Source organism: Dromiciops gliroides, chromosome 3 (assembly GCF_019393635.1).
Source record: "Dromiciops gliroides isolate mDroGli1 chromosome 3, mDroGli1.pri, whole genome shotgun sequence".
Classification (NCBI taxonomy): Eukaryota; Metazoa; Chordata; class Mammalia; order Microbiotheria; family Microbiotheriidae; genus Dromiciops; species Dromiciops gliroides.
In genome coordinates this window covers 251,297,439-251,322,114 of record NC_057863.1, presented here as the reverse complement: position 1 = coordinate 251,322,114, position 24,676 = coordinate 251,297,439, and the positions used below count along the sequence as shown (strand labels likewise).

At 38.7% G+C, this 24,676-nt stretch overlaps 3 protein-coding genes across 7 annotated transcripts; 1 reads left to right on the top strand and 2 right to left on the bottom strand.

The window, feature by feature from the left end:
- Positions 1-1,653: 1,653 nt before the first annotated feature.
- Positions 1,654-23,320, bottom strand: MRPL30 (mitochondrial ribosomal protein L30). Of its 3 annotated transcripts, none has more exons than XM_043997158.1 (6): positions 23,209-23,320; positions 4,806-4,892; positions 3,687-3,767; positions 2,204-2,350; positions 1,960-2,033; positions 1,654-1,851 (listed from the first exon to the last, which is right to left on the bottom strand). In XM_043997158.1, exons 2-6 carry the CDS (start codon positions 4,854-4,856, stop codon positions 1,719-1,721), a joined length of 486 nt encoding a protein of 161 aa, XP_043853093.1. In that variant the 5' UTR covers positions 4,857-4,892; positions 23,209-23,320; the 3' UTR covers positions 1,654-1,718. The 3 variants fall into 3 exon arrangements, with proteins under 3 accessions (XP_043853093.1, XP_043853091.1, XP_043853092.1); XM_043997156.1 differs by lacking the exon at positions 23,209-23,320 and adding an exon at positions 8,920-9,062; XM_043997157.1 differs by lacking the exon at positions 23,209-23,320 and adding an exon at positions 8,624-8,682.
- MITD1 (microtubule interacting and trafficking domain containing 1) lies at positions 8,991-20,453 on the top strand. 3 transcript variants are annotated; one of them, XR_006355743.1, is made up of 8 exons: positions 8,991-9,381; positions 13,795-13,896; positions 17,190-17,326; positions 17,411-17,497; positions 18,319-18,434; positions 19,746-19,815; positions 19,925-19,985; positions 20,063-20,143. XR_006355743.1 is itself a non-coding variant. In XM_043997154.1 (7 exons), exons 1-7 carry the CDS (start codon positions 8,991-8,993, stop codon positions 20,156-20,158), a joined length of 990 nt encoding a protein of 329 aa, XP_043853089.1. In that variant the 3' UTR covers positions 20,159-20,453. The 3 variants fall into 3 exon arrangements, 2 of the variants coding, with proteins under 2 accessions (XP_043853089.1, XP_043853090.1); XM_043997154.1 differs by lacking the exon at positions 19,746-19,815 and having other exon boundaries at positions 20,063-20,453; XM_043997155.1 differs by lacking the exons at positions 19,746-19,815; positions 19,925-19,985 and having other exon boundaries at positions 20,063-20,453.
- On the bottom strand, positions 20,527-23,331 carry LIPT1 (lipoyltransferase 1). Its single transcript, XM_043997153.1, has 2 exons — positions 23,209-23,331; positions 20,527-21,696 (listed from the first exon to the last, which is right to left on the bottom strand). Exon 2 carries the CDS (start codon positions 21,693-21,695, stop codon positions 20,577-20,579), a length of 1,119 nt encoding a protein of 372 aa, XP_043853088.1. The 5' UTR covers position 21,696; positions 23,209-23,331; the 3' UTR covers positions 20,527-20,576.
- Between the last annotated feature and the right edge of the window lie 1,345 nt (positions 23,332-24,676).

The following is a 24,676-nucleotide window of genomic DNA, read 5'->3' as shown; positions in this document are numbered from 1 at the left end:
GGCTATCAGTTTTCCATTGCCACACACAGTATTTCAGGGAATTAGAGCTCATCTGTGGGAAAACAGATCTTTGCAAGTCTGCAATGATCATCTACAAATGATCAGATTAGTCTTGCCCATATCCCTCTACATCTATTTTTTGGACATTCATGTTTTGTTTTGTTGTTGTTTTTTGCAGGGCAATGAGGGTTTAAAGTGACTTGCCTGTGAGAATTAGAGCGCTACCAAGCTTCGAATTCTCAATGATTTCAATCACTGACTAAACTGGGTATTTGTTAATGGCTTTAAAAAATATTGTTACATTTGCTTTCAAACTGGCTTTATTTTCATTTCAGGTGGTATTTCTGCCAATAATGCAGCACTTAAAAATTTCCAGACCAATGACAAAATGGATATCAGGACAACAAAGCGTGACTATTGAAATGAAGTTGTTTGAGCCAAGTTTTTTAAGAGACAAGTTGAACAGGATATAAAAAGGTGTGTGTGTGTGTGTGTGCGTGTGCGTGCGGGGGTGGGGGTGGGGTGGCTAGAATTAGCAAGCTAATTATTAGCAGAAAACTTTCCTAATGATACCTAATTTTTCTCTTCTAATCCATTCTCACTCTTCTTTGATCCTCCATTTTGGCAAGAAACCAAGAAAAATATAAATTAGGGTAAAAGTTTCACAATTAATGAAGGCAGTATTCAGTCAGACACAAATAGTCAAAAAACATTCTTTTCCACTCTATCTGTTCTTTTTCTTTTGGGAGACAATTAGGATTAAGTGACTTGCCTAGGTCACACAGCCTGTAAGTGTCTAAGGTACATTCTCCTGACTCCAGAGCCAATCCTCTGTCCACCACACACCTAGGCTGTCCCAACTCCATTTTTAAGTGAAAATATTTTGGAATTATAAGGAGAAAAATGTACAAGTTTAATACCACATAAAGGTTTTTCCCCCCCTGTTCATCTACTTTTTAATTTTTTTTTTTTTTGTGGGGCAATGAGGGTTAAATGACTTGCCTAGTGTCACACAACTAGTATCAAGTGTCTCAGGCCGAATTTGAACTCAGGTCTTCCTGAATTCAGGGCCAGTGCTTTATCCACCGAGTTGTCTAGCTGCACCTGTTCATCTACTTTAAATAGCTACTTTTGAAAGTTTATTTTAAACATGTTTACCTTGGAAAACACACACACACACACACACACACACACACACACACACACACAAAACTTTTACGTACTTATGTTATTGGCAGGTTTATAGAGTCAGTTCCCTATTAGCTGACACTGGACTAAGCCCTGAGCAGATTATCTGGTTATGGGTTCTAGAGAAGCACCTGTACCTGCTAGAGTTTAGGGGACACCCATAAAAGAAGCAAAAGACTCCCCTACTCTTAAATGAGATTTGGAGCTGAGCAAAGGCTTTAAGCAAGTAAAAGTTTAGCAGCTGCTGCTATTAATGGTTAGCTATAAGTAGAAAAGATGATGGGAAAAAAAGATCGATTTGTTTAGCTAATCAAGAATTGACTGCTGATAGCTTCTTTGAAGGTTGCAATTACTACAGGAGAATTTTTGAAAGTAAACATATCTATCAATTCAATATTGGAAAAGATTACTCTTAACAATTCGAGACATTCAAATATCTAAGGAGCACTCAGTTAACAAAAGCCATTGGTATTTAAAACACATTTTTAATAAAAATGCCTGAAGAATGCTTAAGGAAAGTGAGAAAGCAATTATGCTTTAATGGCCTTTTGTCCAATTGGTTTTAGATGCCACTTTATTACTAGTTCACCTGTGGTCTTGAGGCAAGTTTCTGACATCTGTTCTTCTGCTGGAAGTCCTTGTGGTAATTTTAATGGTTGTATTCTACAACATTAAAAAAGGAGTATTGAAAATGTTATTAAAAAGTTATTTTTAAATATGATCAAAATTTTACGGAAAAAATGTAATTATTCTGAAAATCCCCCAACAAACCTTATCAGATGCTTAACCACTTTAAGCTTTGCATTCACTGAAGGGATATTCTTATGCACTTGAGGAGTATGTGCCTATGAAGAACAGACAATTTTACAAACGCCTGAAAATACTCTTAAGATTCACGTTACTTAAAGCTATATAACATATTCATGACCCTAAAAACAAATTTAACAAAAAATCTGCACCTTAAAGTTAGAAATAGGTTAAATTCAAAACAAATATCACCAGCAAAGATGTTTACTTTTTCCAATCCAAGAAGTTTTATGATTTTCTTTTCCCAATATGGTCTTCTTTGCACACTTTTAATTCTGGTGACAATGTGTAACTTATGAGGGTGTTCAGGGTCCCCACCATATTTTTCATGAGCCTCAGGTGAAGGCTGAAATACCTGTAAGAACAGAATAAAAAACGAGTTATTTTCAAATATTCCAGAAGGCTTTTGTATTCAGCTATCTCCTCACCTCTCTAAAATAAACATTTTATTACTATATATACATACTAGTTTCAAATCTCCCAGCTCAAATTTTTAATGTGAAAATTAAAAATTAGCTGTTTAAAATTTTTTCTTTCCTAAGTCACAGAGACAACAGTGGTTCTGAAATATGGTAACGTGAAGTTATAAACAACTGTGATAATTTACCCAGATATACACGGTTTGGGAATTTGATTCTCTACAGAAATATCAGATGTAAGATGACTACCATGATTCTACCACCAAAGGAAAAGTGACTATATTATAGTAGAGATCAGAACGAGGAGAAATGCTGATAATTTTTTAAAAAAACCTTCATGTTTACTTGTTTCCATTTGCCAATTAGTTGCTTAATATTGATTTACCTATGTTCACACTAATATAGTCTCTTCCTTGAAGTAGAAGTATTTGTAGTTCTAACAATTACTAGCTGTGGAATCATCACTTACCTTTTCTAAGCTTATTTCTTTATTGGCCACATTGGGAGTATAATACTCACATTACCTACATCAAAGTATGGTTGTGAAGTACTTTGCAAACCATAAACATGAGTCGTCATTACCATTATCATCATTCCTCCTAAGAATTTACAGTTTAGGATGGTATGACTTAATTGGAAAGCTAGGAGACTGTTTAACTGTTTAAAGGGCCAGAGAAGAAATGTTTATCTGGGACTTATAAAAAAACATCGAGTGTAAAAATAGCTATTATCCCCATTTCACAGATGAGAAAGACTTGGTGAATTAAAGGATAATGGTATCATTAACAAAAACGGGGAAATTCCAGGATTGGTTTGGGGAGGAAACATAATGAGTTGTTTTAGACAAGTCTGAGATTCCTTTGGGATATCCAATGGGCAGTTGATGATTCAGGACTTGAATTCTGGAGAGAGAATGCAATTAAGTAGACAGATTTGGGATTTATCTGTCTATATTTAACCGAGTCCATCAGAGCTCAAGAAATCACCAAGACAGCATAAAGAGAAGAGATGGACCAACTCTTATTATTACTGCAGTTTCTTATCCTTTTGCCATAAAACATCAACTAGGTCAAGGAATAACTTGTATATTATTAACTCCAGAATTCCAAGTATTACATCATTTCTATGTGCATAAGTCACTATTCCTATCATTCAACACATTGTCACTTTTCCCACAAGCAACTTCACATAATCTTTGATATTTAAAAAAATAGTAATCGTTAAAATCTAAGAAGGTAAAAATAAGATTGAACTCTTCAACAATGCTCTTACTTTATCTGGAATCCTTGATCTGGTAAATTTATGCCGAATCCAATCAGCTGAGGTAAAAGATTCCAGACCTTTTGTCACATTCTGGAAGAAGTTAAGAGAGTGTTAGTTTTTGAGTACCTGGGTTAGAGCAGAAATCTACCAGATGAAAAGTTTATCAAAAATATAAGTTATGGGGCAGCTAGGTGGTGTAGTGGATAAAGCACTGGCTCTGGATTTAAGAGTACCTGAGTTCAAATCTGGCCTCAGACACTTGGCACTTATTAGCTGTGTGACCTTGGGCAAGTCACTTAACCCCCCCTGCCCCGCAAAAAACTAATATATATATATATATATATATATATATATATATATATATGTAAGTTTATAACACTTGCTCATGATAACTGAGAGCTTCATCCCAATCCCCTTGCAAACTTGACCATATCCCATTCCAGCATAACACAAAAAGAAAGCTGCAGTTCACTTTAATACCTTTTCCACAATTGCTTGATATGAAGCTGTTTAAAACATTCAGTTCATTTTCTTCTTGAGTTTCTGCCCAATCCTATTTTGTGTAGCCACTACTACCAGTTCCCAGCAGTCGTGGCACAGGCTATGAAAAGTTTATTTATGTGCAGTGGAATGCCCTTTTCTCGACTGAGGATATATTTATATGTACCTGAGGGTATATTAAGTGCTAATTAAATGTTTGCATCACTTCCTACATTGCCTCCTTGTTTATATAGTCATTTTTCTCATGCAGGTAAGAATAAGTACAGGCAACAGACATGATGGAGAGAAAAAACCTATCTGGCCTAAGGTTCAATCCATAAATACACTCCTCAGATGGCAGAACTAAGAGTAATGTGTTGAATTTGCAGAGAGGTAGATTTAGGCTAATGATTAGAGCTGTCCAAAGGTGGAATGGGTGGCCAGAAGTTGCTTTCACTGGAAGTTCTCTAGTGCAGGCTGAAAAACCACTTGGTGAGAAATTTGTAGAGGGGATTGCAGCTCAAGTGAGGCTTGGACTAGATGACCTCTAAAGTAACTTCCAACTCCTGTGGTAATGAGTTCTACAGAACTAATAAAGATAAAAAGCAATTGTGTTAAACAATGAGAACTGTTTTAAAAAATACATACCTGTACTCTACCTGTAGGGCTCTGACTCACTAAGCGCAGAATCCCTGCCATTAGATATCACCTCTGATAATATCACAGTCTGAAAAGCTGCAAGTAATTCCAAGGGACAAATTATTATCTGAAACTGGTCTTATTTTCCCATTAGTAGTTATATAACATTATGCAAAAGTTTCACAGTAAAACTTTGGTTATACATATAAGATAAAAAAACAAGAGCTGGCTGAACAAGTTGTGGTACATGAATGTAATGGAATACTATCATGCTATAAGAAATGATGATGGGGCAGCTAGGTGGCACAGTGGATAAAGCACCAGCCCTAGGTTCAGGAGGACCTGAGTTCAAATCCGACCTCAGACACTTGACACTTACTAGCTGTGTGACCCTGGGCAAGTCCCTTAACCCTCATTACCCCCCCCCCAAAAGAAATGATGAGCAGGCAGATTTCAGAAAAACTTGAAAAGACTTACATGAACTGATGCTGAGTGAAGTGAGCAGAACCAGGAGAACAATGTATACATTATCAACAACATTGTGTGATGATCAGCTTTTATTATTATGTGATGACTTAGCTCTTCTCAGCAATTCAAGATAATTACAAAGGACTCTTGGTGGTTGTTGTTGTTGTTTGTGGGGAAATGAGGGTTAAGTGACTTGCCCAGGGTCACACAGCTAGTAAGTGTCAAGTGTCTGAGGCCGGATTTGAACTCAGGTCTTCCTGAATCCAGGGCCAATGCTTTAGCCACTGTGCCACCTAGCTGCCCCCTACAAAGGACTCTTGATGGAAAATACTCTCCACATCCAGAAAAAGGACTGTCAAATTTGAATGTAGATTGAAACATAATATTTTTACTTTTGTTGTTGTTTTTTTCCTTTTTTAAGGTTTTCCCCTTTTGTTCTGATTCTTCCTTTACAACATGACTAATGTGGAAATGTTTAATGTGATTGTACATTTTTAACCTATATCAGATTGCTTGCCATCATATTGGGGAGAGAGGAGGGAGAAAAATTTGAAACTCAAAATCTTATAAAAACGAATGCTGAAAACTATCTTTACATGTAACTGGAAAAAAAATTTTTTTCCTTCCCTCCTCAAGACAACAAGCAATCTGAAATAGGTTATATATATACAATCACATTAAACATATTTCCACATTAGTCATGCTGTGAAAGAAGAATCAGAACAAAAGGAAAAACCTCCCCCAAAAGGAGGAAAAAAAAACCAACAAAAGTGAAAATTGTACGGTTCAATCTGCATCCAGATTCCATACTCCTTTTTCTGGATGTGGAGAGCATTTTTTTATGCTGAGTCTTTTGGAATTGTCTTGGATCATTGTATTGCTGGGAAGAGCCAAGTCTATCACAGCTGATAAACACAATGTTGCTGTTACTGTGTACAATGTTCTCCTGGTTCTGCTCACTTTACTCAGCAACAGTTCATGTAAGTCTTTCCAGGTTTTTCTGAAAGCTGCCTGCTCATCATTTCTTATAGCACAATAGTATTCCATTACATTCATATACCACAACTTGTTCAGCCATTCCCCAACTGAGGGGCATCCCCTCAATTTCCAATTCTTTGTCACCACAGAACTACTAGAAATATTTTTGTACATGTGGATCCTTTTCCCTTTACTGGCAGTTTATTATAAGAATGCAAAATGTTTGAATAATGGAGGAACTTTCTTATATTTAGTTATTTTGTATTTTAAAAAATGTTTATTCTTTAGATATTTATTTGTGGTCATCCTCTTATATAATGTAAACTATTAGAGAGTAGGAATCATTTCATTCTTTGTATCCCTAGTATCTGGCACATAATAAATGCTTAATAAGATGCTTATTGATTGACTGATAGAAGATAAGACACATAGATATGTTTCTCTTTTATAGCTTTATCAATTAATTAGGACACTGCTTCATAAACATCCTAAGCTTTTAGAAATAATTTTCCATTTCATAAAACTGGCATCTGTTAAAACAGTATTGTACAAAAAAGGAACTCTACTATAATCTTATTTGTATCATTCCTGTCAGAAAACTTTTGTTATTGTTTGTCCTTTGTTCTCAAGGACCATGACATCAGGATGGTGTCATGACTTGCAGTGAATTAGATTTAAGTGAGGGAGGACTATGCAAAGTCACCAACCTCACTCTCTCCTCCAGAACCATCTGGATCCTGTGGCAAGATCTATATCAGAATGACTGAAGATGGCCCAAATGTTTTAAGGCAATTGGGGTTAAGTGACTTGCCCAGGGTCATACAGCTAATAAGTGTCTGAGGTCACATTTGAACCCAGATCATCTCAACTTCAGGGACAGTGCTCTATTCACTGCATGACCTAGCTGTCCCTGTAAGAAAATTATCAAATGGTAGAATGTCAAAGTTTATACAACCTCCTTATTTTACATATGATGAAAATGAGGCCCCAAGTCATACAACAAATGGGGCAGAACTGAGACAAAAACAAAGTCTTCTGATTCCTGGCCCAGCAAAGTAGTATTTTTTCTGCACCACATTGCCATTGAGAAATCAAAGGTGCGGGGCAGCTAGGTGGCGCAGTGGATAGAGCACCGGCCCTGGAGTCAGGAGTACCTGAGTTCAAATCCGGCCTCAGACACTTAACACTTACTAGCTGTGTGACCCTGGGCAAGTCACTTAACCCCAATTGACTCACTTAAAAAAAAAAAAAAAGAAATCAAAGGTGCTATCTATACTCAGTAGTCAAGCACCTTCTATGTAAATAACTATGTACAGTCAGTGTAAATGAAAATAATATCAATGGGAAGGGGGAGAAACCAGAAAAGGGCTTTGCACAAGTAGGATCTGAGTCGAGTCTTGAAGAAAGCCAAGTTGGAGGTAAAGAGGAAGGACATTCCAGGTATGAGGTTAACTAAAGAAAAAGGCTCTAGGGGCAGCTAGGTGGCGAAGTGGATAAAGCACCAGCCTTGGATTCAGGAGGACCTGAGTTCAAATCCGGCCTCAGACACTTGACACTTACTAGCTATGTGACCCTGGGCAAATCACTTAACCCTTATTGGGAAGGGAGGAAGGAGGTTCTGAATGAGGAGATGGGATTGTGTAGGAGGCATGGTCAGTACCATGGGGTGGTTACATTATAGAATTCATGGATTGTAAACGGAATGGAAATGTAGGAAGGGGCCAAGTTATGACGGGTTTTAAAACCCAAACAGGATTTTACATCTGATCCTGGAGATAACTTGTGGGACCAGTTATGATCATGTTATCTAAATAAAGATCAAAATGCAAATTAAACAAATTAGTATTTCCAATTAATTGTAATTGTTCCTGTTCTCGATAAGCTCTTCTGTGTATGCTATTGTTTATTTATTATTACTAAAGACCAAACTGTCATGGAGATCGAAGTTTAAGCTCAGTAAATCCTATTGGGGGCTTCCAATCACTGTTTTTACCCTTCCCTGGATAAAATTTAGCTCAGTATATGAAACACTATGGAATAAACCCACTTTTGTGCTTTTCTGCTGTTGATTTTTAACAAATAATCCACTTACGTCGGCAACTTTAGCTAACCATCCATTACAGGAAACAGCACTAAAAGATAAATAGCTTTTGGAAGAATCGGCCTCTCCTCCTCTCCTCCTCCCCCTCCCCCCCAGCAAAAGGTCTTAATTAGGAGTGGTTAAAGGCTAGGCGGAAGTGCCAGGCTGAGTGTCAGTAAGACTTCCTGGGTTCAAATCTGTCGTAAAACATTCACTAGCTGTGTGACCTTGGGCCAGTCACTTAACCCTGTTTCTTCGGTTTCCTCGTATGTAAAACGACCTGGAGAAGGAAGTGGCCTACCAGGACAGTATCTTTGCCCTCTTCGATCACGACGAGTCGGATGAGACAGAAAAACCAGCCCTCAGGCGCCCACCTCCCGGTCACGTGACACCACCTCCCCCGACCTTGGGAATGTTCCCGCCCTGCCATTGGCTGTTCCTTGGCCAATCGTTTCCCAGGCTTCCCAGCCAAGGTTGAAAAAGTCAGTTCCGAAAGAGTGAATCCCCCAGTAATCCCGAGCCCCCCTGTGCCCCCCAAATCCAGGGACCTGAAATGAGGGCGTTTTCGGAGAGCCTGCGCACCCGTCCCACACTTACCAGCTCCGCTCGCTCACAGCGGCCTGTGGTTCTCGCCGCCGATTTATTTGTCCAGGAGGTCGGAAGAAATCATGGCCAAAGAGATCTCCAGGATCCCCCGGCCCGGCGCACGCCGCCCGGAGTCGTATATCCCCCTTGCTTCCCCGGCCCGGGGGGTGAGAGTGAAACGTCTCGACTTCTTAGACCAGGACGACGCGCTCGGGTGTCCCGCCCCACGCCGGGAGCCACGTGACCGCCTCCCAGAAGTGCTGCGCGCAGGCGTGCTTTCCCCGGGCGGGTCGGGGAGTAGATGGGTGGACCTGGGCGGGATGGCTTCCCAGGGCTCCGGGAGGCAGCTCGACTGTGCGGCGGCGGCGACCACCCTCCTGAAACGGGCGGTGGAACTGGACTCCAACTCTCGGTACCAGGAGGCTCTTGTGTGTTATCAGGAGGGTATCGATGTGCTGCTGCAACTGCTTAAAAGTGAGTAATGGGAGAGGGATACCTGGGCTGGGGCTGGGACAGGGAAGGGCAGGATTCTGTGTACCTTTTTATGTGGTTAAGACAAAAAATCTTAACTTTAAAAGCACCAAAACCCCCCAGATATATTCATATGCATCATTCAATCTACCAAAAAGTATTAAGCGCCTACTACGTGCTGGTTACTGTGCCAAGCGCTGCAAATACGACCATCGTGGAACAATGCCTCCTCGCAACGAGTTTACTTCTGAAAAAAGTTTTTTAAAAAAATATTTACCTGGGGCAGCTAGGTGGCGCAGTGGATAAAGGACTGGTCCTGGATTCAGGAGTACCTGAGTTCAAATCCGGCCTCAGACACTTGACACTTACTAGCTGTGTGACCCTGGGCAAGTCACTTAACCCCCATTGCCCCCCCCCCCAAATATTTATCAAATAGGGGCAGCTAGATGGCGCAGTAGATAGAACACGGGCCCTGGCGTCAGGAGGACCTGAGTTCAAACCCGTCCTTAGACACTTGACACTAGCTGTGTGACTCTGAGCAAGTCACTTAACCCCAATTGCCTCACCCCCCCCCCAAATATATATATCAAATTCAGCAATTAACTTCCAAAGCTGTCCTGCTTATTCATGATTCTATCTGGCATAAGGTTTATCTTTTTTTTTAGTGAGGCAATGGGGGTTAAGTGACTTGCCCAGGGTCATACAGCTAGCAAGTGTTAAGTGTCTGAGGCCGGATTTGAATTCAGGTACTCCTGACTCCAGGGCCGGTGCTCTATCCACTGCACCACCTAGCTGCCCCAAGGTTCATTTTTAAAGAAAAGATATTTCAGTAACCTTTTCTTCCTTCATCCTTCCTCATTCTCTCTTTTCCCTCTTACTCTCTCCTGAAAAGTCCTTGTAAGAGATATCTATAGTTTAGCACAGGGCTTCTTAAACTTTCTCCACTCGCGACCCCTTTTCACCAGCGAAATTTTTATGCAACCCCGGCTATATAGGTATATAAAATAGGTATACATAACCTTTTACTTTTGCCAGTTTTTCGCAACCCCCACATTCAGTTATGAGACCCCGTGGGGTCACAACCCAAAGTTTACAAAGCTAAGGTTTAGCAAAAATGATTCCTATGCAGTCTGAGTTCTAAAATGTATGTTTTATTCAGCATTGAGGGGGTAACATGCTTTATCAAAGATCTTAAGTTTTTTAAAGTTATCTGTCTTTATAATGGTGTTACTGTATTAATTGCTTTCCTTGTTCTGCTCTTTGTGGATATACTGAACATTCCCCCCTCCTAAAATGTAATCTTCTTAAGGGCAGAAATTTGTCTTTAGGTCAGTTCCAGGCACATAGTAGGCCATCAATAAATGCTTGCTGATTGCCTAGAAGAAGTGGTATAGGGGGCAATAACAAAAAGATGTTCACAGGCACATATATTTACAAGTACAAAGGGCAGGGGCAGCTAGGTGGCACCAGCCCTGGATTCAGGAGGACCTGAGTTCAAATCCGGCCTCAGACCCTTGACACTTACTAGCTGTGTGACCCTGGGCAAGTCACTTAACCCCAATTGCCTCACAAAAACAAAGAAGTACAAAGGACAAAAGTAAATTCATGGAATGATTTATGATCAGTTAAATATTTAACTATCCACCATGTTTCCAGGTGCTTTAGGGATACAGAACTATAAGATTTGGTCCTTGCTCTAAATGAATTTATAATCTAGGGAGTTGGGGAGACAAGACTAACTCACATTAATAACAATATAACCACCTCAAGCTTTAACAACCTTAAAAAATTTTCATAACACTTTAATGTGACCTTGTCACATAGCTAGCTTCAGAAACAGACTATGAACCTGGATCTTCCTAACTCAGAGGCCAGGCAGGCTGGCCTAAGTTATAATGTATCTACCTCAATCTACAATAACAATAAATGGAATTTAAAGTTTGCAGAGCATTTCAATATATTTCAACTGGAACCTCATAGCAACCACAGGAGGTAGGTGAGACAGATGTCTCATCCCCCCTCATTTTACAGAAGAGTAAACTTTCCTTTCCACACAGTATGTATTCCAGTTTATTTGGGCAATCCTACTTCTCAAACACAAATTAGCTTTCTAGTGTCTTGTTTTCACCCAGTTTCCTATGCCTGGAGCACCTTCTTTGTTGGTATAATTCCTACTTATCCTTTAAACCTCTCATGCTTCCTGTAAGGCAGCCTTTTTTGATCTCCCTTTCAGTTCCTAACTCCCAACCCTAATTGTAGCCAGTAGCGGCCATTCCCTTCACATCTCATATAACACTTTGTTTTGTGACTCTTTACCTTACCCTTGGGACAGTTATGCTGCTCTTTGGCAGAGTGCTCGGTGACCCCCTTGGGTGACAGTTGTGACTAGGGGAACTTACAGCTCTTACCTGGTGTATCTTGGCTGGAACCAGGGACTTATCTCTGAGACACTGAGAAAGTAGAAAGTGTAGGATTTGGAGTTTGAAGATAGGGTTCAAATCCTATCTCTGTGACTTAGGGCAATGGCAGTTTTCTCACCTGAAAAATGAACAAATTGGACTAAAGTCCCTTCTGGGTCTAAATTCATAATCCTAGGATTCTTTTTTCCACCACTTTAGGCTGGTGTTTGGACAGCAGTCTTTCCCCAAGACTGCATGTGGGCAGCCCCTCAAGAGACCATAGTCTCCTACACACTACAAGAAGGCACAATAACTAGGCTTCTGTGAAGGTTCTAACGTGCTGGTATAATGCGTATTATAATCATTTGTGTTTTTCCTCAGAGAAGGGAATATGTCTTTTCCAAACTTTGTACTTTGCTCAGTGCCTAACATAGGACATAATAGGTATTTAAAACATATTTGCTGAATGAATCAGGTAGGTATGGACAAGAATCACTATGAAAAGTGACTCTTGGGATATGAACAAGCAATCTTTAAAGGAAAAGCAAGTTATCAATAGTCATATGAAAATATTTTAAATTGTAAGAGAGATAAAAACAAACAGTTCTGAGGTTTCACCTCACACATATAAAATTGGAAAAGATAATAAAATAATTGTTGGAAGTGATGTGAAAGGAGAAACACTGTTGGTGGATCTATGAATTGGTACATTTTGGAATGCAACTTAGAGGTCTACCCAAAAAGTCACAGTCTGTGTCCTAGACATATCACAAAGATTTAGAACTCATATGTACAAAAATATTGATAGCAGCACTTTTTATTGTAGTATTACATTTGACAATTGAGGTAAAATAAGAGAAAAGGTTCTGAGCATGATCAATTTATTACCACGAGGTAGGACTTACTAGTCTTCACTATAGTATTAGGAAGTACTAGAGAACAAAGAACAGAATTGAGTAGGTGGGGAAAACAGTTCCCTTGCTTAAATGTTAGAAAGCATCTTAGGAGTGGGGACAATATGAGTGGTTACATCAAGGAAAGCAGGCTAGCATCTTGGGGCTAGTAACCACCCTTCTCTGTCATTAAGGAATACTTGACTGATGGGACCCATCTGTATTCTAAGGATAGTGTTCATGGACTAGGGGTAGCTGACTTGATGGCTTCTGGGAGGATTTGTTAGGGAGATAAGACCTTCCTTGATTGTACATGGCCTGGCAAGGACTGACAGTATACTTTTTGGAAATATACCAGATAAGTTTGTATGCCTTTAAAGATAACAAACATTTCCCAGGAGCTGAAGGTATGGTATATACGTTTTTCCCATCAATTATAACTTTAAACTATCTCAGAGGGAAAGCTGAATTCCTGAGCTCAATTCAAGGACACAGAAAGGGGGCTTTTAGGCAGATGCAGACTGAGTTATAAAAAACCAATACAGTATAGAATCAATATAGTAGAAATTTGAGGTAATATCCTTCTCAAAAATCTTTAGGGGTTTCCTATTGTCTAAAGGATAATAAAGTACAAACCACTAAGCCTGGCATGTATGGCCCTCCAGAGTTTGGCCCCAAACCACTTTGTTTGTTTGTTTGTTTTTAGTGAGGCAATTGGGGTTAAGTGACTTGCACAGGGTCACACAGCTAGTAAGTGTTAAGTGTCTGAGGCCGCATTTGAACTCAGGTACTTCTGACTCCAGGGCCGGTGCTCTATCCACTGCGCCACCTAGCTGCCCCCCCCAAACCACTTTGTAATTTCACATTACATCCTTCATTCACTTTTTGTTCTAGACAACTTGACATAATATCCCTCATAAATGTAGGACACTCTTTTCTCATCCCATGCTAATTATTAGTCAAAACTGTCTCTAGTATGTTTATCCCAGAAACTAAAGCATATGAGTGTTAGGTGAGCAATTTTGATAAGAAGAAAGTTCTTAGGAAAATTTTAGAATTAGAAACAATGCTTATGATAAATGAAAATACTGAAAATTGGAAAATACATAATTTTTAAATTATAGGCACCAAAGACAATGCAAAGAGATGTCACTTTAGACAAAAAATTTCTGACTACATGGACAGAGCAGAAGACATAAAGAAGTTCCTGGAGCAAGAAAAAGAAGGTAAGAAAAATATACTTTCAAAAACCAGCTTAAAAAGTAAACAGGGCAGTTTACCTGTTGTTGCAAGCCCTGTGTAACTGGACTTCCATTTATCATGTAGTTCTTCCTCCATAGGAGTGTTTATATATACATCAATGCTGTGTGCTTTGGTACATTGTCCTTTATTAAATCATCAGTACAAGCAGAATTCCTAAATAAGCTCCTGTTATAGCCTTGCAGAGATTTCTTGATCCTTAAGGTTTGTAACTGAACTGAATATTATTCTCATCTTCCTTTAGTAAAGCACTTTACAAATCACTAAATGTTACACATATATGAGCTATTATTGTTGCCTATTAGTAAGTTTTCTCTAGTCCTTCCTCTGTGCCACTGAATCTTCCTAATACATGATTAGAATTTTATAATTCCATAAAGACCAAATACCCTAGTCTTCATACCATAGTTCTTACCCTACTTATCCAGCTCTGTCTCTAACTGTTCTCCTGATGTACTGGGAATAACCCACACTTTTCTTCCATACTACTTTTAGATGCTTTTTGCTTATGGTAGACTTTCCCCCACCTTTTCTGCTGAAACCCAGTCATCCCAGAGCTCTCATCAACCAGCTGTACCTCATCATCTTTCTTAGCCTTCTCATCAGGCCAGTTTTGGTTGAGAAAGGCAGCCCCAGATAGATGGGACCTCAGATGTAGTGGTTACAGCTGTAGCTAAGAATGCATTTTCCCATAGAAAACTTGTTATTATAGAGATTACATAATCTATTTGTTAATTAACTATTGAGAATCATTAATAGCTGATAAATGATTTAGCTAATATTATGTGCTAAATAAATCTTTTGAGGAGGGCCTACACTGGCCTAGGAATCTGTCATTTATAATCTTATTTCTATGAAAAAATGTATTCTGAAGTATACTCTACACACACTCCAAAAATGTAACTTAAACCAAGTTATAAAATATGAGTTTTTTTTGTAAACTGGGAACTAACCGTATATCATGGTGTTTAAAGGGGAAAAAAAGCCTTAAAAGCTTCTGGATCATTCAATAACCATTTAGCAGGTGCTTACTCTATCTCAGGCATTGTGCTAAGAACTGGGAATATCAAGACAAAAATGAAACAGACTGAAATTAATAAGGGATAATTAAATCAAGTTAATAGGATCGATGAAGAGAGGTTGCTATGACTTCCAAAGCTGTCTATTTGTGTTTCTCTGATTAAAATCTGCTTTTTACAAAGCTTAAAGCATATTTGAAAGTCAACATAGAATACTGCATTAAATATATCATACTCCATACATATCTAAAATTGGATTTAACATCTAAAGAGAACAACCAGGATATAACAGGAATTATGGTTCTGAATCTTGTAGCTGTCCACATTGTGCTGGCATTAATTTATATGTAAGAGTACTTAGTACTTTCCTTTTTTTTGTTTGTTTGTTTTGGTGAAGCAATTGGGGTTAAGTGACTTACCCAGGGTCACACAGCCATACTTAGTACTTTCTACATTAAAAGGGTGTTTGTGGGGCAGCTAGGTGGCTCGATGGATAGAGCACCAGCCCTGGATTATGGAGGACCTGAGTTAAAATCTGGCTTCAGACACTTGACACTTACTAGCTGTGTGACCCTGGGCAAGTCACTTAACCCTCATTGGCGGGGGGTGGGGTGTCGGTGTTTGTCATATAACCTCTATCAGATTGCTTGCTGTCTTGGGGAGGGGGGAGGGAGAAAAAATTGAAACTAGAAATCTTAGAAAAACAAATGTAGAAAACGATCTCTACATGTAACTGGAAAATAATAAAATACTGTTATGGGGGGCGGTGTTTGTTAACCATCAATTAAACTATTTAGGTATTTGTTCTGCTCTTCCTTATCCTTTGCCTTGATCTTTCTAGGCTATCCCTGGTACTATTATAACTTTTTCTTCCTTTTCATGATCAGAGTTCTTAAAATTTATTTAAACCCAATGCCTCTACTTCCTCACCATGACCTTTCTTCTCATCCCTTTGCAATTTGGCTTTTGTCCCGACCACTTTGTTGAAACTGAACTCTCAAAAGTCATAAATTGCCTCCTTTTTTTACCAAATTCAATAGCTTTTTTTTTGGTCTTCATTCTCCCTGATCTTTCTCCAGTATTTGACACTGATTATCGCTTCCTTATGGATACTTTGCCTTTCCCTGGCTTTTGAAACTTGGCACTCGGGTTCTTCTCTAACCATTCTTCTGTAGCTTTTTTCTTCATAAGGTGAGTATTTCCCAAAGTTCTATTATTGGTCATAGTCTTACCTTTATAGATAACTCTCTGTAGGTCCTGCTCTGATCTTTGTCTCAAGCTTCAGTCTTGCCTTACTAACTGCCTATAGGATATTCCATTTGGCAGTTACTACTACTATCTCAAACTCAATATCTAAGAGCATTATGTCTAAAGTTATCTTTTCCCCCTGAAAACCTAGTGTTTCTCTTAATGTCACCATTTTTGTCAGTGTTGTCAGTCATTTGTGAAACTTTGGTTTTCTTTGTATTTTCCTCTAACTTCTCATTGTTACGAAGTCTTGTTAATTCTACCTTCAGCATCCACCCCTCCTCCTTGCTGACACAACCATTCTAAGTCTTCATTATTAGCCACCTGCCTGATTATTAGAATAGCTCCCAAAGAGGTCTTCCTATCTTCAGCTCTTCCCATTTCAAATTAACCTTCATACCTCCGCATGACACCCATCTTGTGCATAAATCTAGCCCTGCCACCCCCTCCCTCCCACTCATAAACCCTTTTTGGCTTCCTTTTGCCTCCAAAGTCAAATTCCAACTTGCTTCTCTAGCATTATACCATTAGTCTTCACAGATGCCATACTCCAGGGAAACTGTGTCTCTTAAATACATTGTGCTTTCCTGCCTCTGGCCCACTGTTCAAAAGGTCCCTTATCCCTGAAATTATAAAATCCAACTCAAATGTTACCTCAATGAAACCATCCATGATCTTACCCCACCCATCCCGCCTCCTAACATTACATCCCAATAACTGCATTTCTTTTAAGTGCTTATATATTATCTCATATATTTGTATATTTGTTCCACCAGATTAATCTTCATATTGGCCTTAGGGTGGTTCACTGATCCTTGAAATACCAGTGCAGAAATGTGTGTCTCTAACGATCTCCCTACTAGACGATTATTGCCATGAGGGCTGGAATTCTTTTTTTATCTTAATTCAATTATCTCCCCACCAACACCCAACAAAGTGCTTTACCTCCACAAGGTACTTGAATGCTTATTGAATTTAATATGTTTTGTCAGATGGAAAATACCACAAGCAAATTAAAATAGAAGAAAATGCAACAGGCTTTAGTTATGAGTCACTTTTTCAAGAATACCTTAATGCAGCTGTTACTGAAGTGTGGATAGAAGATCCTTATATCAGACAGACTCACCAGGCAAGTGAAATAGAACTTAAACATAAAAATGTATTAATATTTAAGCTTTACTAGTTAGCAAAATTTTTTATTGGTATCTTTTAGCTATACAACTTTCTTCGGTTCTGTGAGATGCTTGTTAAGCAGCCATCTAAAGTGAAAACTATTCATCTTCTTACTTCTATGGATGAAGTAAGTATGGAGATTCCTTCTTCCTTATTTCACTAGTTATAAAATCGAGGGAACAAATAGTAAATACTATGTGTAAAATGGAACACAGTCATAAAGCTGTAATGTCTTAGAAACAATCTAGTCTAGCCCTGTCCCTTTACACATGAAAAAACAGTCCCAAAGAGGGTAAAGGGCTTTACCCAAGCTCCTCAGTGACAGACCTGAATCAAGAATCTCAGTCACATGATTTTTAATCCAGCATTCTTTCAAACACCACATTGTTCTATTATGCTATTTTCTAGAGTATATAACAGAAAGGACTGACATAAAGGAAATTTCAAGTAGTTCTATTTCTGATGACTTTTATATCACTTAGTTTGATAAGATGGAATAATAGCTTATATTTAAGTTTTGCAACTCACTTCACTTATATTATTCTTATAACAAGCCTGAGAATTAGTTGCTATTATTATGCCTGTTTTTTGATGAAGAAATTGTGGCTTAGAGAAGTTAAGTGAGTTATCTAGGGTCACATGGCTAGATATTAGGTCTACGTAACTGCAAGTTCTGTACTCTGTCCACTTCCACTTGAATGATTATAGTGTTACTAAATTGTAAGCAGGGTTGAGTTCTTGTTAACACTGGAAAGGAAAATTATTTAAAATTCTACATTATTGTGCCTTAATACATCTTATTCCCTTCTTTTTAAATACTCATTGAACTAATAAAACTGCCTTTCAGTCATCTGTAATGTACATACAAAAGTCAAACAAAATTAGAGAAAAATAATAAATGAGTGTATGTATATATGTGTGTGTGTATGTATATATTGCTATTAACAGGGCAGTGGGAAGGGTCAGCAGACCAGTGGCCTGGAAGAAATAAGAGAGTCACTTAGTGAGCATGGAGTAGAGCTGGAAATAGAATTCTCTTCTTCAATACATGATCGAGAAATTAGGTTGGTGTTATGTTTTTCATTTATGAGCCATATATATCATTCAGATATGAAAACTTAAGATAGTCCTTTCCCTTATCACTAATTTTTGCATAATTTTATAGTGAATAATTTTTGGGTTTAATGACTAAAAATTTAGACATAACTAAATTTTACTGTTCTCTTTGATTTCTAAAAAAAAAGGAAGAGTTGGTATGTTTCATGACATGTAAGTTTATGGTTTCCTAATGAGACAAGATGTATCCCTCTATAATCATTCAAAGGACTGTTTTCCCCATTCACCAAATCATTATAAATAGTGATTTGATTATTGTAATGATTTCATACTTAAGCTTCACGTACGTAACACTTCCCATGCGACAGAAAAATAGCACTGACTTGGATACCTTTACAAGCAAACTTCCTTAATAACTACTGATGTGTTAAATTATTTTGGATTGTTAGTTTTTAAAACCAAGTGGTCTGAGCCATATCATAACAGCAGTCTTTTTAAAAACACTATTTTCAGGGGCATCGAGGTGGCACAGTGGATAGAGCACTGGCCCTGGATTCGGGAGGACCTGAGTTCAAATCTGGCCTCAGACACTTAACACTTACTAGCTGTGTGACCCTGGGCAAGTCACTTAACCCTCATTGCCTCATCAAAAGAAAAAGAAAAAAAAATATTTTCAGGTTCCTAATCCACCCCCCCTCCCTTAAAACAAATATCTGCTTACCAAGCAGACTATTGTCCCAATACCCAGAGCCTAAGAATTAAACAAAAATGTTATTAACTCATCTTGGACTGATTGATAGTTGGCTGACTGATAGTCTTTTCCATTTCCTAGCTTGAACACACTTCCACATGAATCTTGTATCATGAAGTCTTTTTAGAGGAATGACTTTTTTCCCTCTGATAATAAGTTGTAAGATAACCTTCTGTTTGTACAGAAGGGGACTGGTCTCATCAATAGACTCCAGATATATTGGACTGTCTTTCAAAGGGGCCATAGTATAATATTCTCTGATGGTAGAAGAACAGTGGGTGAGAAGATAAGGAAGACTTGATAGCTTCAGAGACAGTAAATAGGGTTCACATCTCACCCACAGATCATGATCACACATCATATAAACACATGATCACACAACATATAAAAGAGTATGATTGATGTAAGTTGTCAAAACAAGTAAGTTGTCCTTAATGAATGCAATGAAAAATTCAGTTTAGTTTGGCAGAACAGTACCATGTTGACAGCAGGCTGGAATTCAGTGGTCCAGTCAGCAAAACTGTTAAAATTATTTACTAGCTCATCCAATCAACTGATTTTTTTGCAGCTTGTCCCTTTATATAGAGACAGCCCATGATTAAACCTGGTGTTGCTTCCACTCTCATACACCTGATCAAGTAAGAGACTTCCCTTGGCTACAGGAAATTGTGCTGGCACTTGGCCTATTACTTTAAAATTTGTCAATTAGCCTTTGTTTTTATACAATTCCATTTCTAATTTCAATAGGTTCAACAATGGATGGATGATTAAGATTGGAAGGGGACTTAATTATTTTAAGAAACCAAAGGTAGGACATAGCTGTATCTTATTAATGAATGACACAATTCCGTGTCTTTACTAACAAGTTCTCTTTTTCTTTTTTAGGGTCGTTTTTCACTTGGATATTGTGATTTTGACTTGAGACCATGTCATGAAACAACAGTGGATATTTTTCACAATAAGCACACAAAGAAAATATGACAACAGTCTCTGACTACATGTTTTAAAATTTTATATTTTAAATGAATTTCTGAATTTTAAACTTTTTACACAATGATCATTCCTGTAAATGAAAATGTAATAGTGAATCTAATTTTATATTTCTATTGATTTGGATACTGTTTTGTTTATTAACACACAATTTAATATGACTGACATGGTTTCTTCCCTAGCCACACCACTGGTTTAAAAATGTTACCTAGAAAAGCTCTTATTTGCCTTCAGGGATAGAGTCTAAATCAAACAAAGCACCGAATTAAAATCTCTACTTCATTAATTCTGACTCGTTTCTTTCTGGTCCAAAAAATGGAATTTTAAAAGAGATGTGTAAAAAGGTATATATTATAAAATTTACTGTTCTAAAGTTGTCATCATTACAAAGAATAATGATCACCCTGAATTACATTATTGTCTTAACTTTTTCACAAAGAAGATACCATTTGCTATATACTTCGTGGTCTTTTGGACATGTTCTAAGTAATGCATTTATTAAAACTGTGGCTTCACTCTGGCAAAATTTGTTGCCAATAAAGCTTGTGCTTAGTTTGTCAAGCATTTTGGGGGGTAACCAGTGATTAGGTGAATCAATTTTGCAGTCTTCAATTCTTCCATTTTTTACATCTACATATATTTTAATTTCAGAATGTGATTGTTCACTTAAATTAAGAGAAGCATTTACACTAAATTTGGGTGTTTTGCCATATATCCATTCCCAAGTTTGTAGTTCTTCTGCTTTTCTCTTTATCCCTGGGAACATTGTCTCATCTCTTGGATTTATTAGGATAATGTTGCTATCAATTTGATGATAAGCAGCATACTCTGCTGCAATAGATTCCATCAATACCTCACAAGTTAAAGTATCATCATTTTCCAAAAGATTTTTCACCAAAGAAGGTACGCTGGGAGTAGCATTACTCTTAATCCCCTGGTAAGGACTCTTCAGCACAGAAGATAAAGAAATCCAATCTGTACTACACAATAACGTGCAGTGGTGATAAGCAGCAGTCCGTCCAATCTTAGACGCTGTTCCTGAGATTTTAAATTGTCCTTCTAGTAGGAGGTCAAGTCTGTCAGTAGCTTGCACATCCAGCTGTGGTTGGACAGCATTCAGCGCTCTAATAACCAGTTTCAGATTTTCCATCCTATTATACTTCGTCTTAGTTGTGAAGAAAGTCAAGTTGATATTACCCATATCGTGGTACACTGTTCCTCCTCCACTCCTTCTCCGAGCCAATCTTATGCCCTTTTCTTGCATTAGATTTAGGTTACATTCCTGCCAGGGATTCTGATGCCTGCCAATTACAACAGTAGGGGAATTTCTCCAAAGGAAAAGAACCGGCTTGCCTTCTAAGTTCATATGGTCATGGATCCAGTCTTCCACAGCCAGATTTTGGTAAATATTGTTAGAGGTGGATTGTAAAATGAGCCCACCTTTTGCTCTGTTTTTGAAGCCAGCTCTTGGGACCTTGAGGGTATAAATTAATTGGAGGCAATTCTTCATAGAGAATGGGATCAACATGCTTTTAAAAATGGAGGAAATAGAGCAGTTTTGTTACTAACTTGTTAAATTTTATATAGACATTACTTAAAATGCAAACTATGTAACAGAAGTTCAGTTCTCACACACAAGTCTTTCTTGTTCTTTGTATGATGAAATATCTATTCATGGTAAAATTCACAATAAAAAAGAATTGGTTTTTTTTTTAATTGTAAGGAAAGCAAAAAGCTAACCAATCTATGGTCAATTTTTGGTCAAACAGGAACTATTTATCTAGTTTACTGAATATCCTAGCCACTTGCTTCTTTTCTTTGATTTTAATCATTAGCAACAGGCTACTTTCACAAAAATAGAGCACGAAGAAAAGGAGATGAAACTCAACTGTGATGAGCCATTGATTATTCATACTAAGTAAAAATAGGTAATTTTATTTGGAGGTTTTTTAGAGCGATCATGTTGTAAGTTCAAAGAGCTTACTCAAAATAGACAATTTTGAAAATAATTTGTTTCAATTTGGGATGTACATTATTTTCCTGTGGACCACAGTAAAGAGAAAACTATGAAGAACTACTGTGCTAAATGACATGGCAGTACAGCAACAAAATTTTCCTTTTACTTTATACAGTGAACTTGTTAATAATGCTGATGAATGGTTGGGTGGCAAAATGTTGAAACTACTGGTGGTAATGAATAATTTTAACTACAATTTTAAATGAGCCATTCTATCATCCAATCTACTACATAACTAAAAACATGGACAGGTTGTGTACTATGTACACAATAAGCACTTGTATTAAATTGTTTACTTTCCACGTATTAATGCAACTCCAAATAATTTCTCCTTATAAAATACAAATTTGAAAAATAGAAAAATTCCATTATACTAAGGTGTGAAGTGAAAAGATGGACCTCGAGGTCAAAGGGACCGATCACTATGCTTAAAAAACTGTGGCTGTAGTCAAGTCACCTCTTGAGTCTCAGAATGATATTCCAGTAATTATGACAATAATTCAATGACTGATAACAGCTAAGTCACTACGATCTCCCTCCTGCAATTGGTGATTGGCTATTACTGTCTATTTTAAAGGTGGTTAGAAGTAATCTCCCATGAACTTTTCATTACTCCTTAACTCACGGCAATCCACGTAGTTTCCCCCCATCCAGGGGAGGCGGAGGGAATGGGCCCCGGACTCCGCCCTTTCCCCCGCCAATCAACCAACTATTAATACAGGGTCTGAACTGTGCTAGGCACTGGGGATACTAGGATAAAAATAAGATCCCTTCGCACAACGGGCTTGGGTTCTTAGCACCCCTGCCAGTCACTCTGACATTCAGCCACATTTTTGCCTCCCGTGGATTTCGGGTCCCGATCCCACCAAGAGACGTGTCCCTCCCGGCGCTGCGCCCGAAGCCCAAGGAAGCGGCGGGGCCGGGAGCGCCCTGTGCCAGCGGCCGGCGCGAGGTGCTACCGGGCAGCGAATTAGGTTAAGATAGTATCTGGATTTTAAAAAATATTTTTCCGGTCATGACTTACCTGCTACTTCCGGCGGCGGCTCCTCGCTACGGCGTTGGCTCCTCTAGCGGGGGCAGCAGAGTAGCGGTGAAATTGCAGACCCCAGAAGTCTACTCCTGAACGTGCACGCGCACGCGCGCTCAGCCCCGCCCTCCCCCAGCCTCGTGCTCGAAGGCTCCGCCTTTCCTGCCCTTGGAGCCCGGAGGTCCCGCCCTCCCTCAGGCCTGGAACCTGAGATTGAAGGCTTGCGGTAGCAGTTTCCCTAACCTCCCTCTAGTTTGGTAGTGGGTGCCTGAACCTGGGAGACGCCCTTTTGTGTGGAGACTGGGCTCAGGGCAGGGATCCCATGGCTCAGACCCGCGACCCCAGGTCCTGTCCTCGCCAGCCTCTGGCTCAGCCTCCTCCTGGGCCGCCCAAAGGGAGAGGCAGAAGTTGGGGCCGCAAGGCCTTTGGCTGAAATGCTCCTCTCTCTCCTGCTGAAATTCATGTCCTGGCGTCTGGGAACGTGCCGAAAATATCTTTTTAAGTAGAACTGGTTTCTTTTGTAATTTTATGTAGTTTCTTTCCTGCGTTTGAAATAACATGATTCCAGGAAGTCCATTGGCCTCACCGGTCTACCAACGGGGGACATGTGACAGAACCCCTGTCTATTGGAATGAGGGGCAGGTTTGAGGCCGACTGGAAACAGAATTTAAAATCCCCGGTGAAGTAGTAGAAAGAGCACGTGTCTGCCCAACTTTACCTAGGCTATTACTAACTTTGTGTATGACCTTAGGCAACTCATGAGTCTTAAGGGTTCCTTCAAACTAATGATGGGTAGCTCTAAGAGTTATGCAAAAATAAGGCACTAGGATTTGCAACAATGTTACCCAAAGTCAAGTTTGTAGTTTTAATAGGACAATAATTTATTAGTATCGGGAACTGGAAGGGACAGCCCTCTACTTATGTAAATCAGCCCTGCTTGTCAACCAGTAGTTGAACAGGTTTCTATTCACTATGCCTTTAGGGCCTCTTGCTTTTCTAGGAAAATAATAAAAATTATAGAGTAAAATTCCTTTAAACCCTCTACTTAATCTTTTGCCAACTCCCTCAACCCAGGGTACCCAATTAGCATCCACAGAAGAATGCTCCAGAAGGAAAACAAATTTATGCCATTTAACCTAAACAGGTCTCTGGATGACCATATTAAAGCTAACTAACATAAACTCCAATGCCAATTCTCTCAATTACCTCCCTAATCTGTCATCTTCAATGAAAGAAGTAGCCTCTTCCTATCAAGGTTAATTCCTCCATCCTCTACCCTTAATTTCATCCAATCCATCTCAATACTTATTTTGCTCCATCAATCATCTCATGTCATGTACATCTATCACTTGGATGATTTCAATGGAGAAAACCATATCAAAGGAACTTTACTGGATCCTTTCCCTAAATCTATGAATAGGTTCCCCATTCCAAAAATATCTTATCCTTTGTCCCTTTAAGTTGC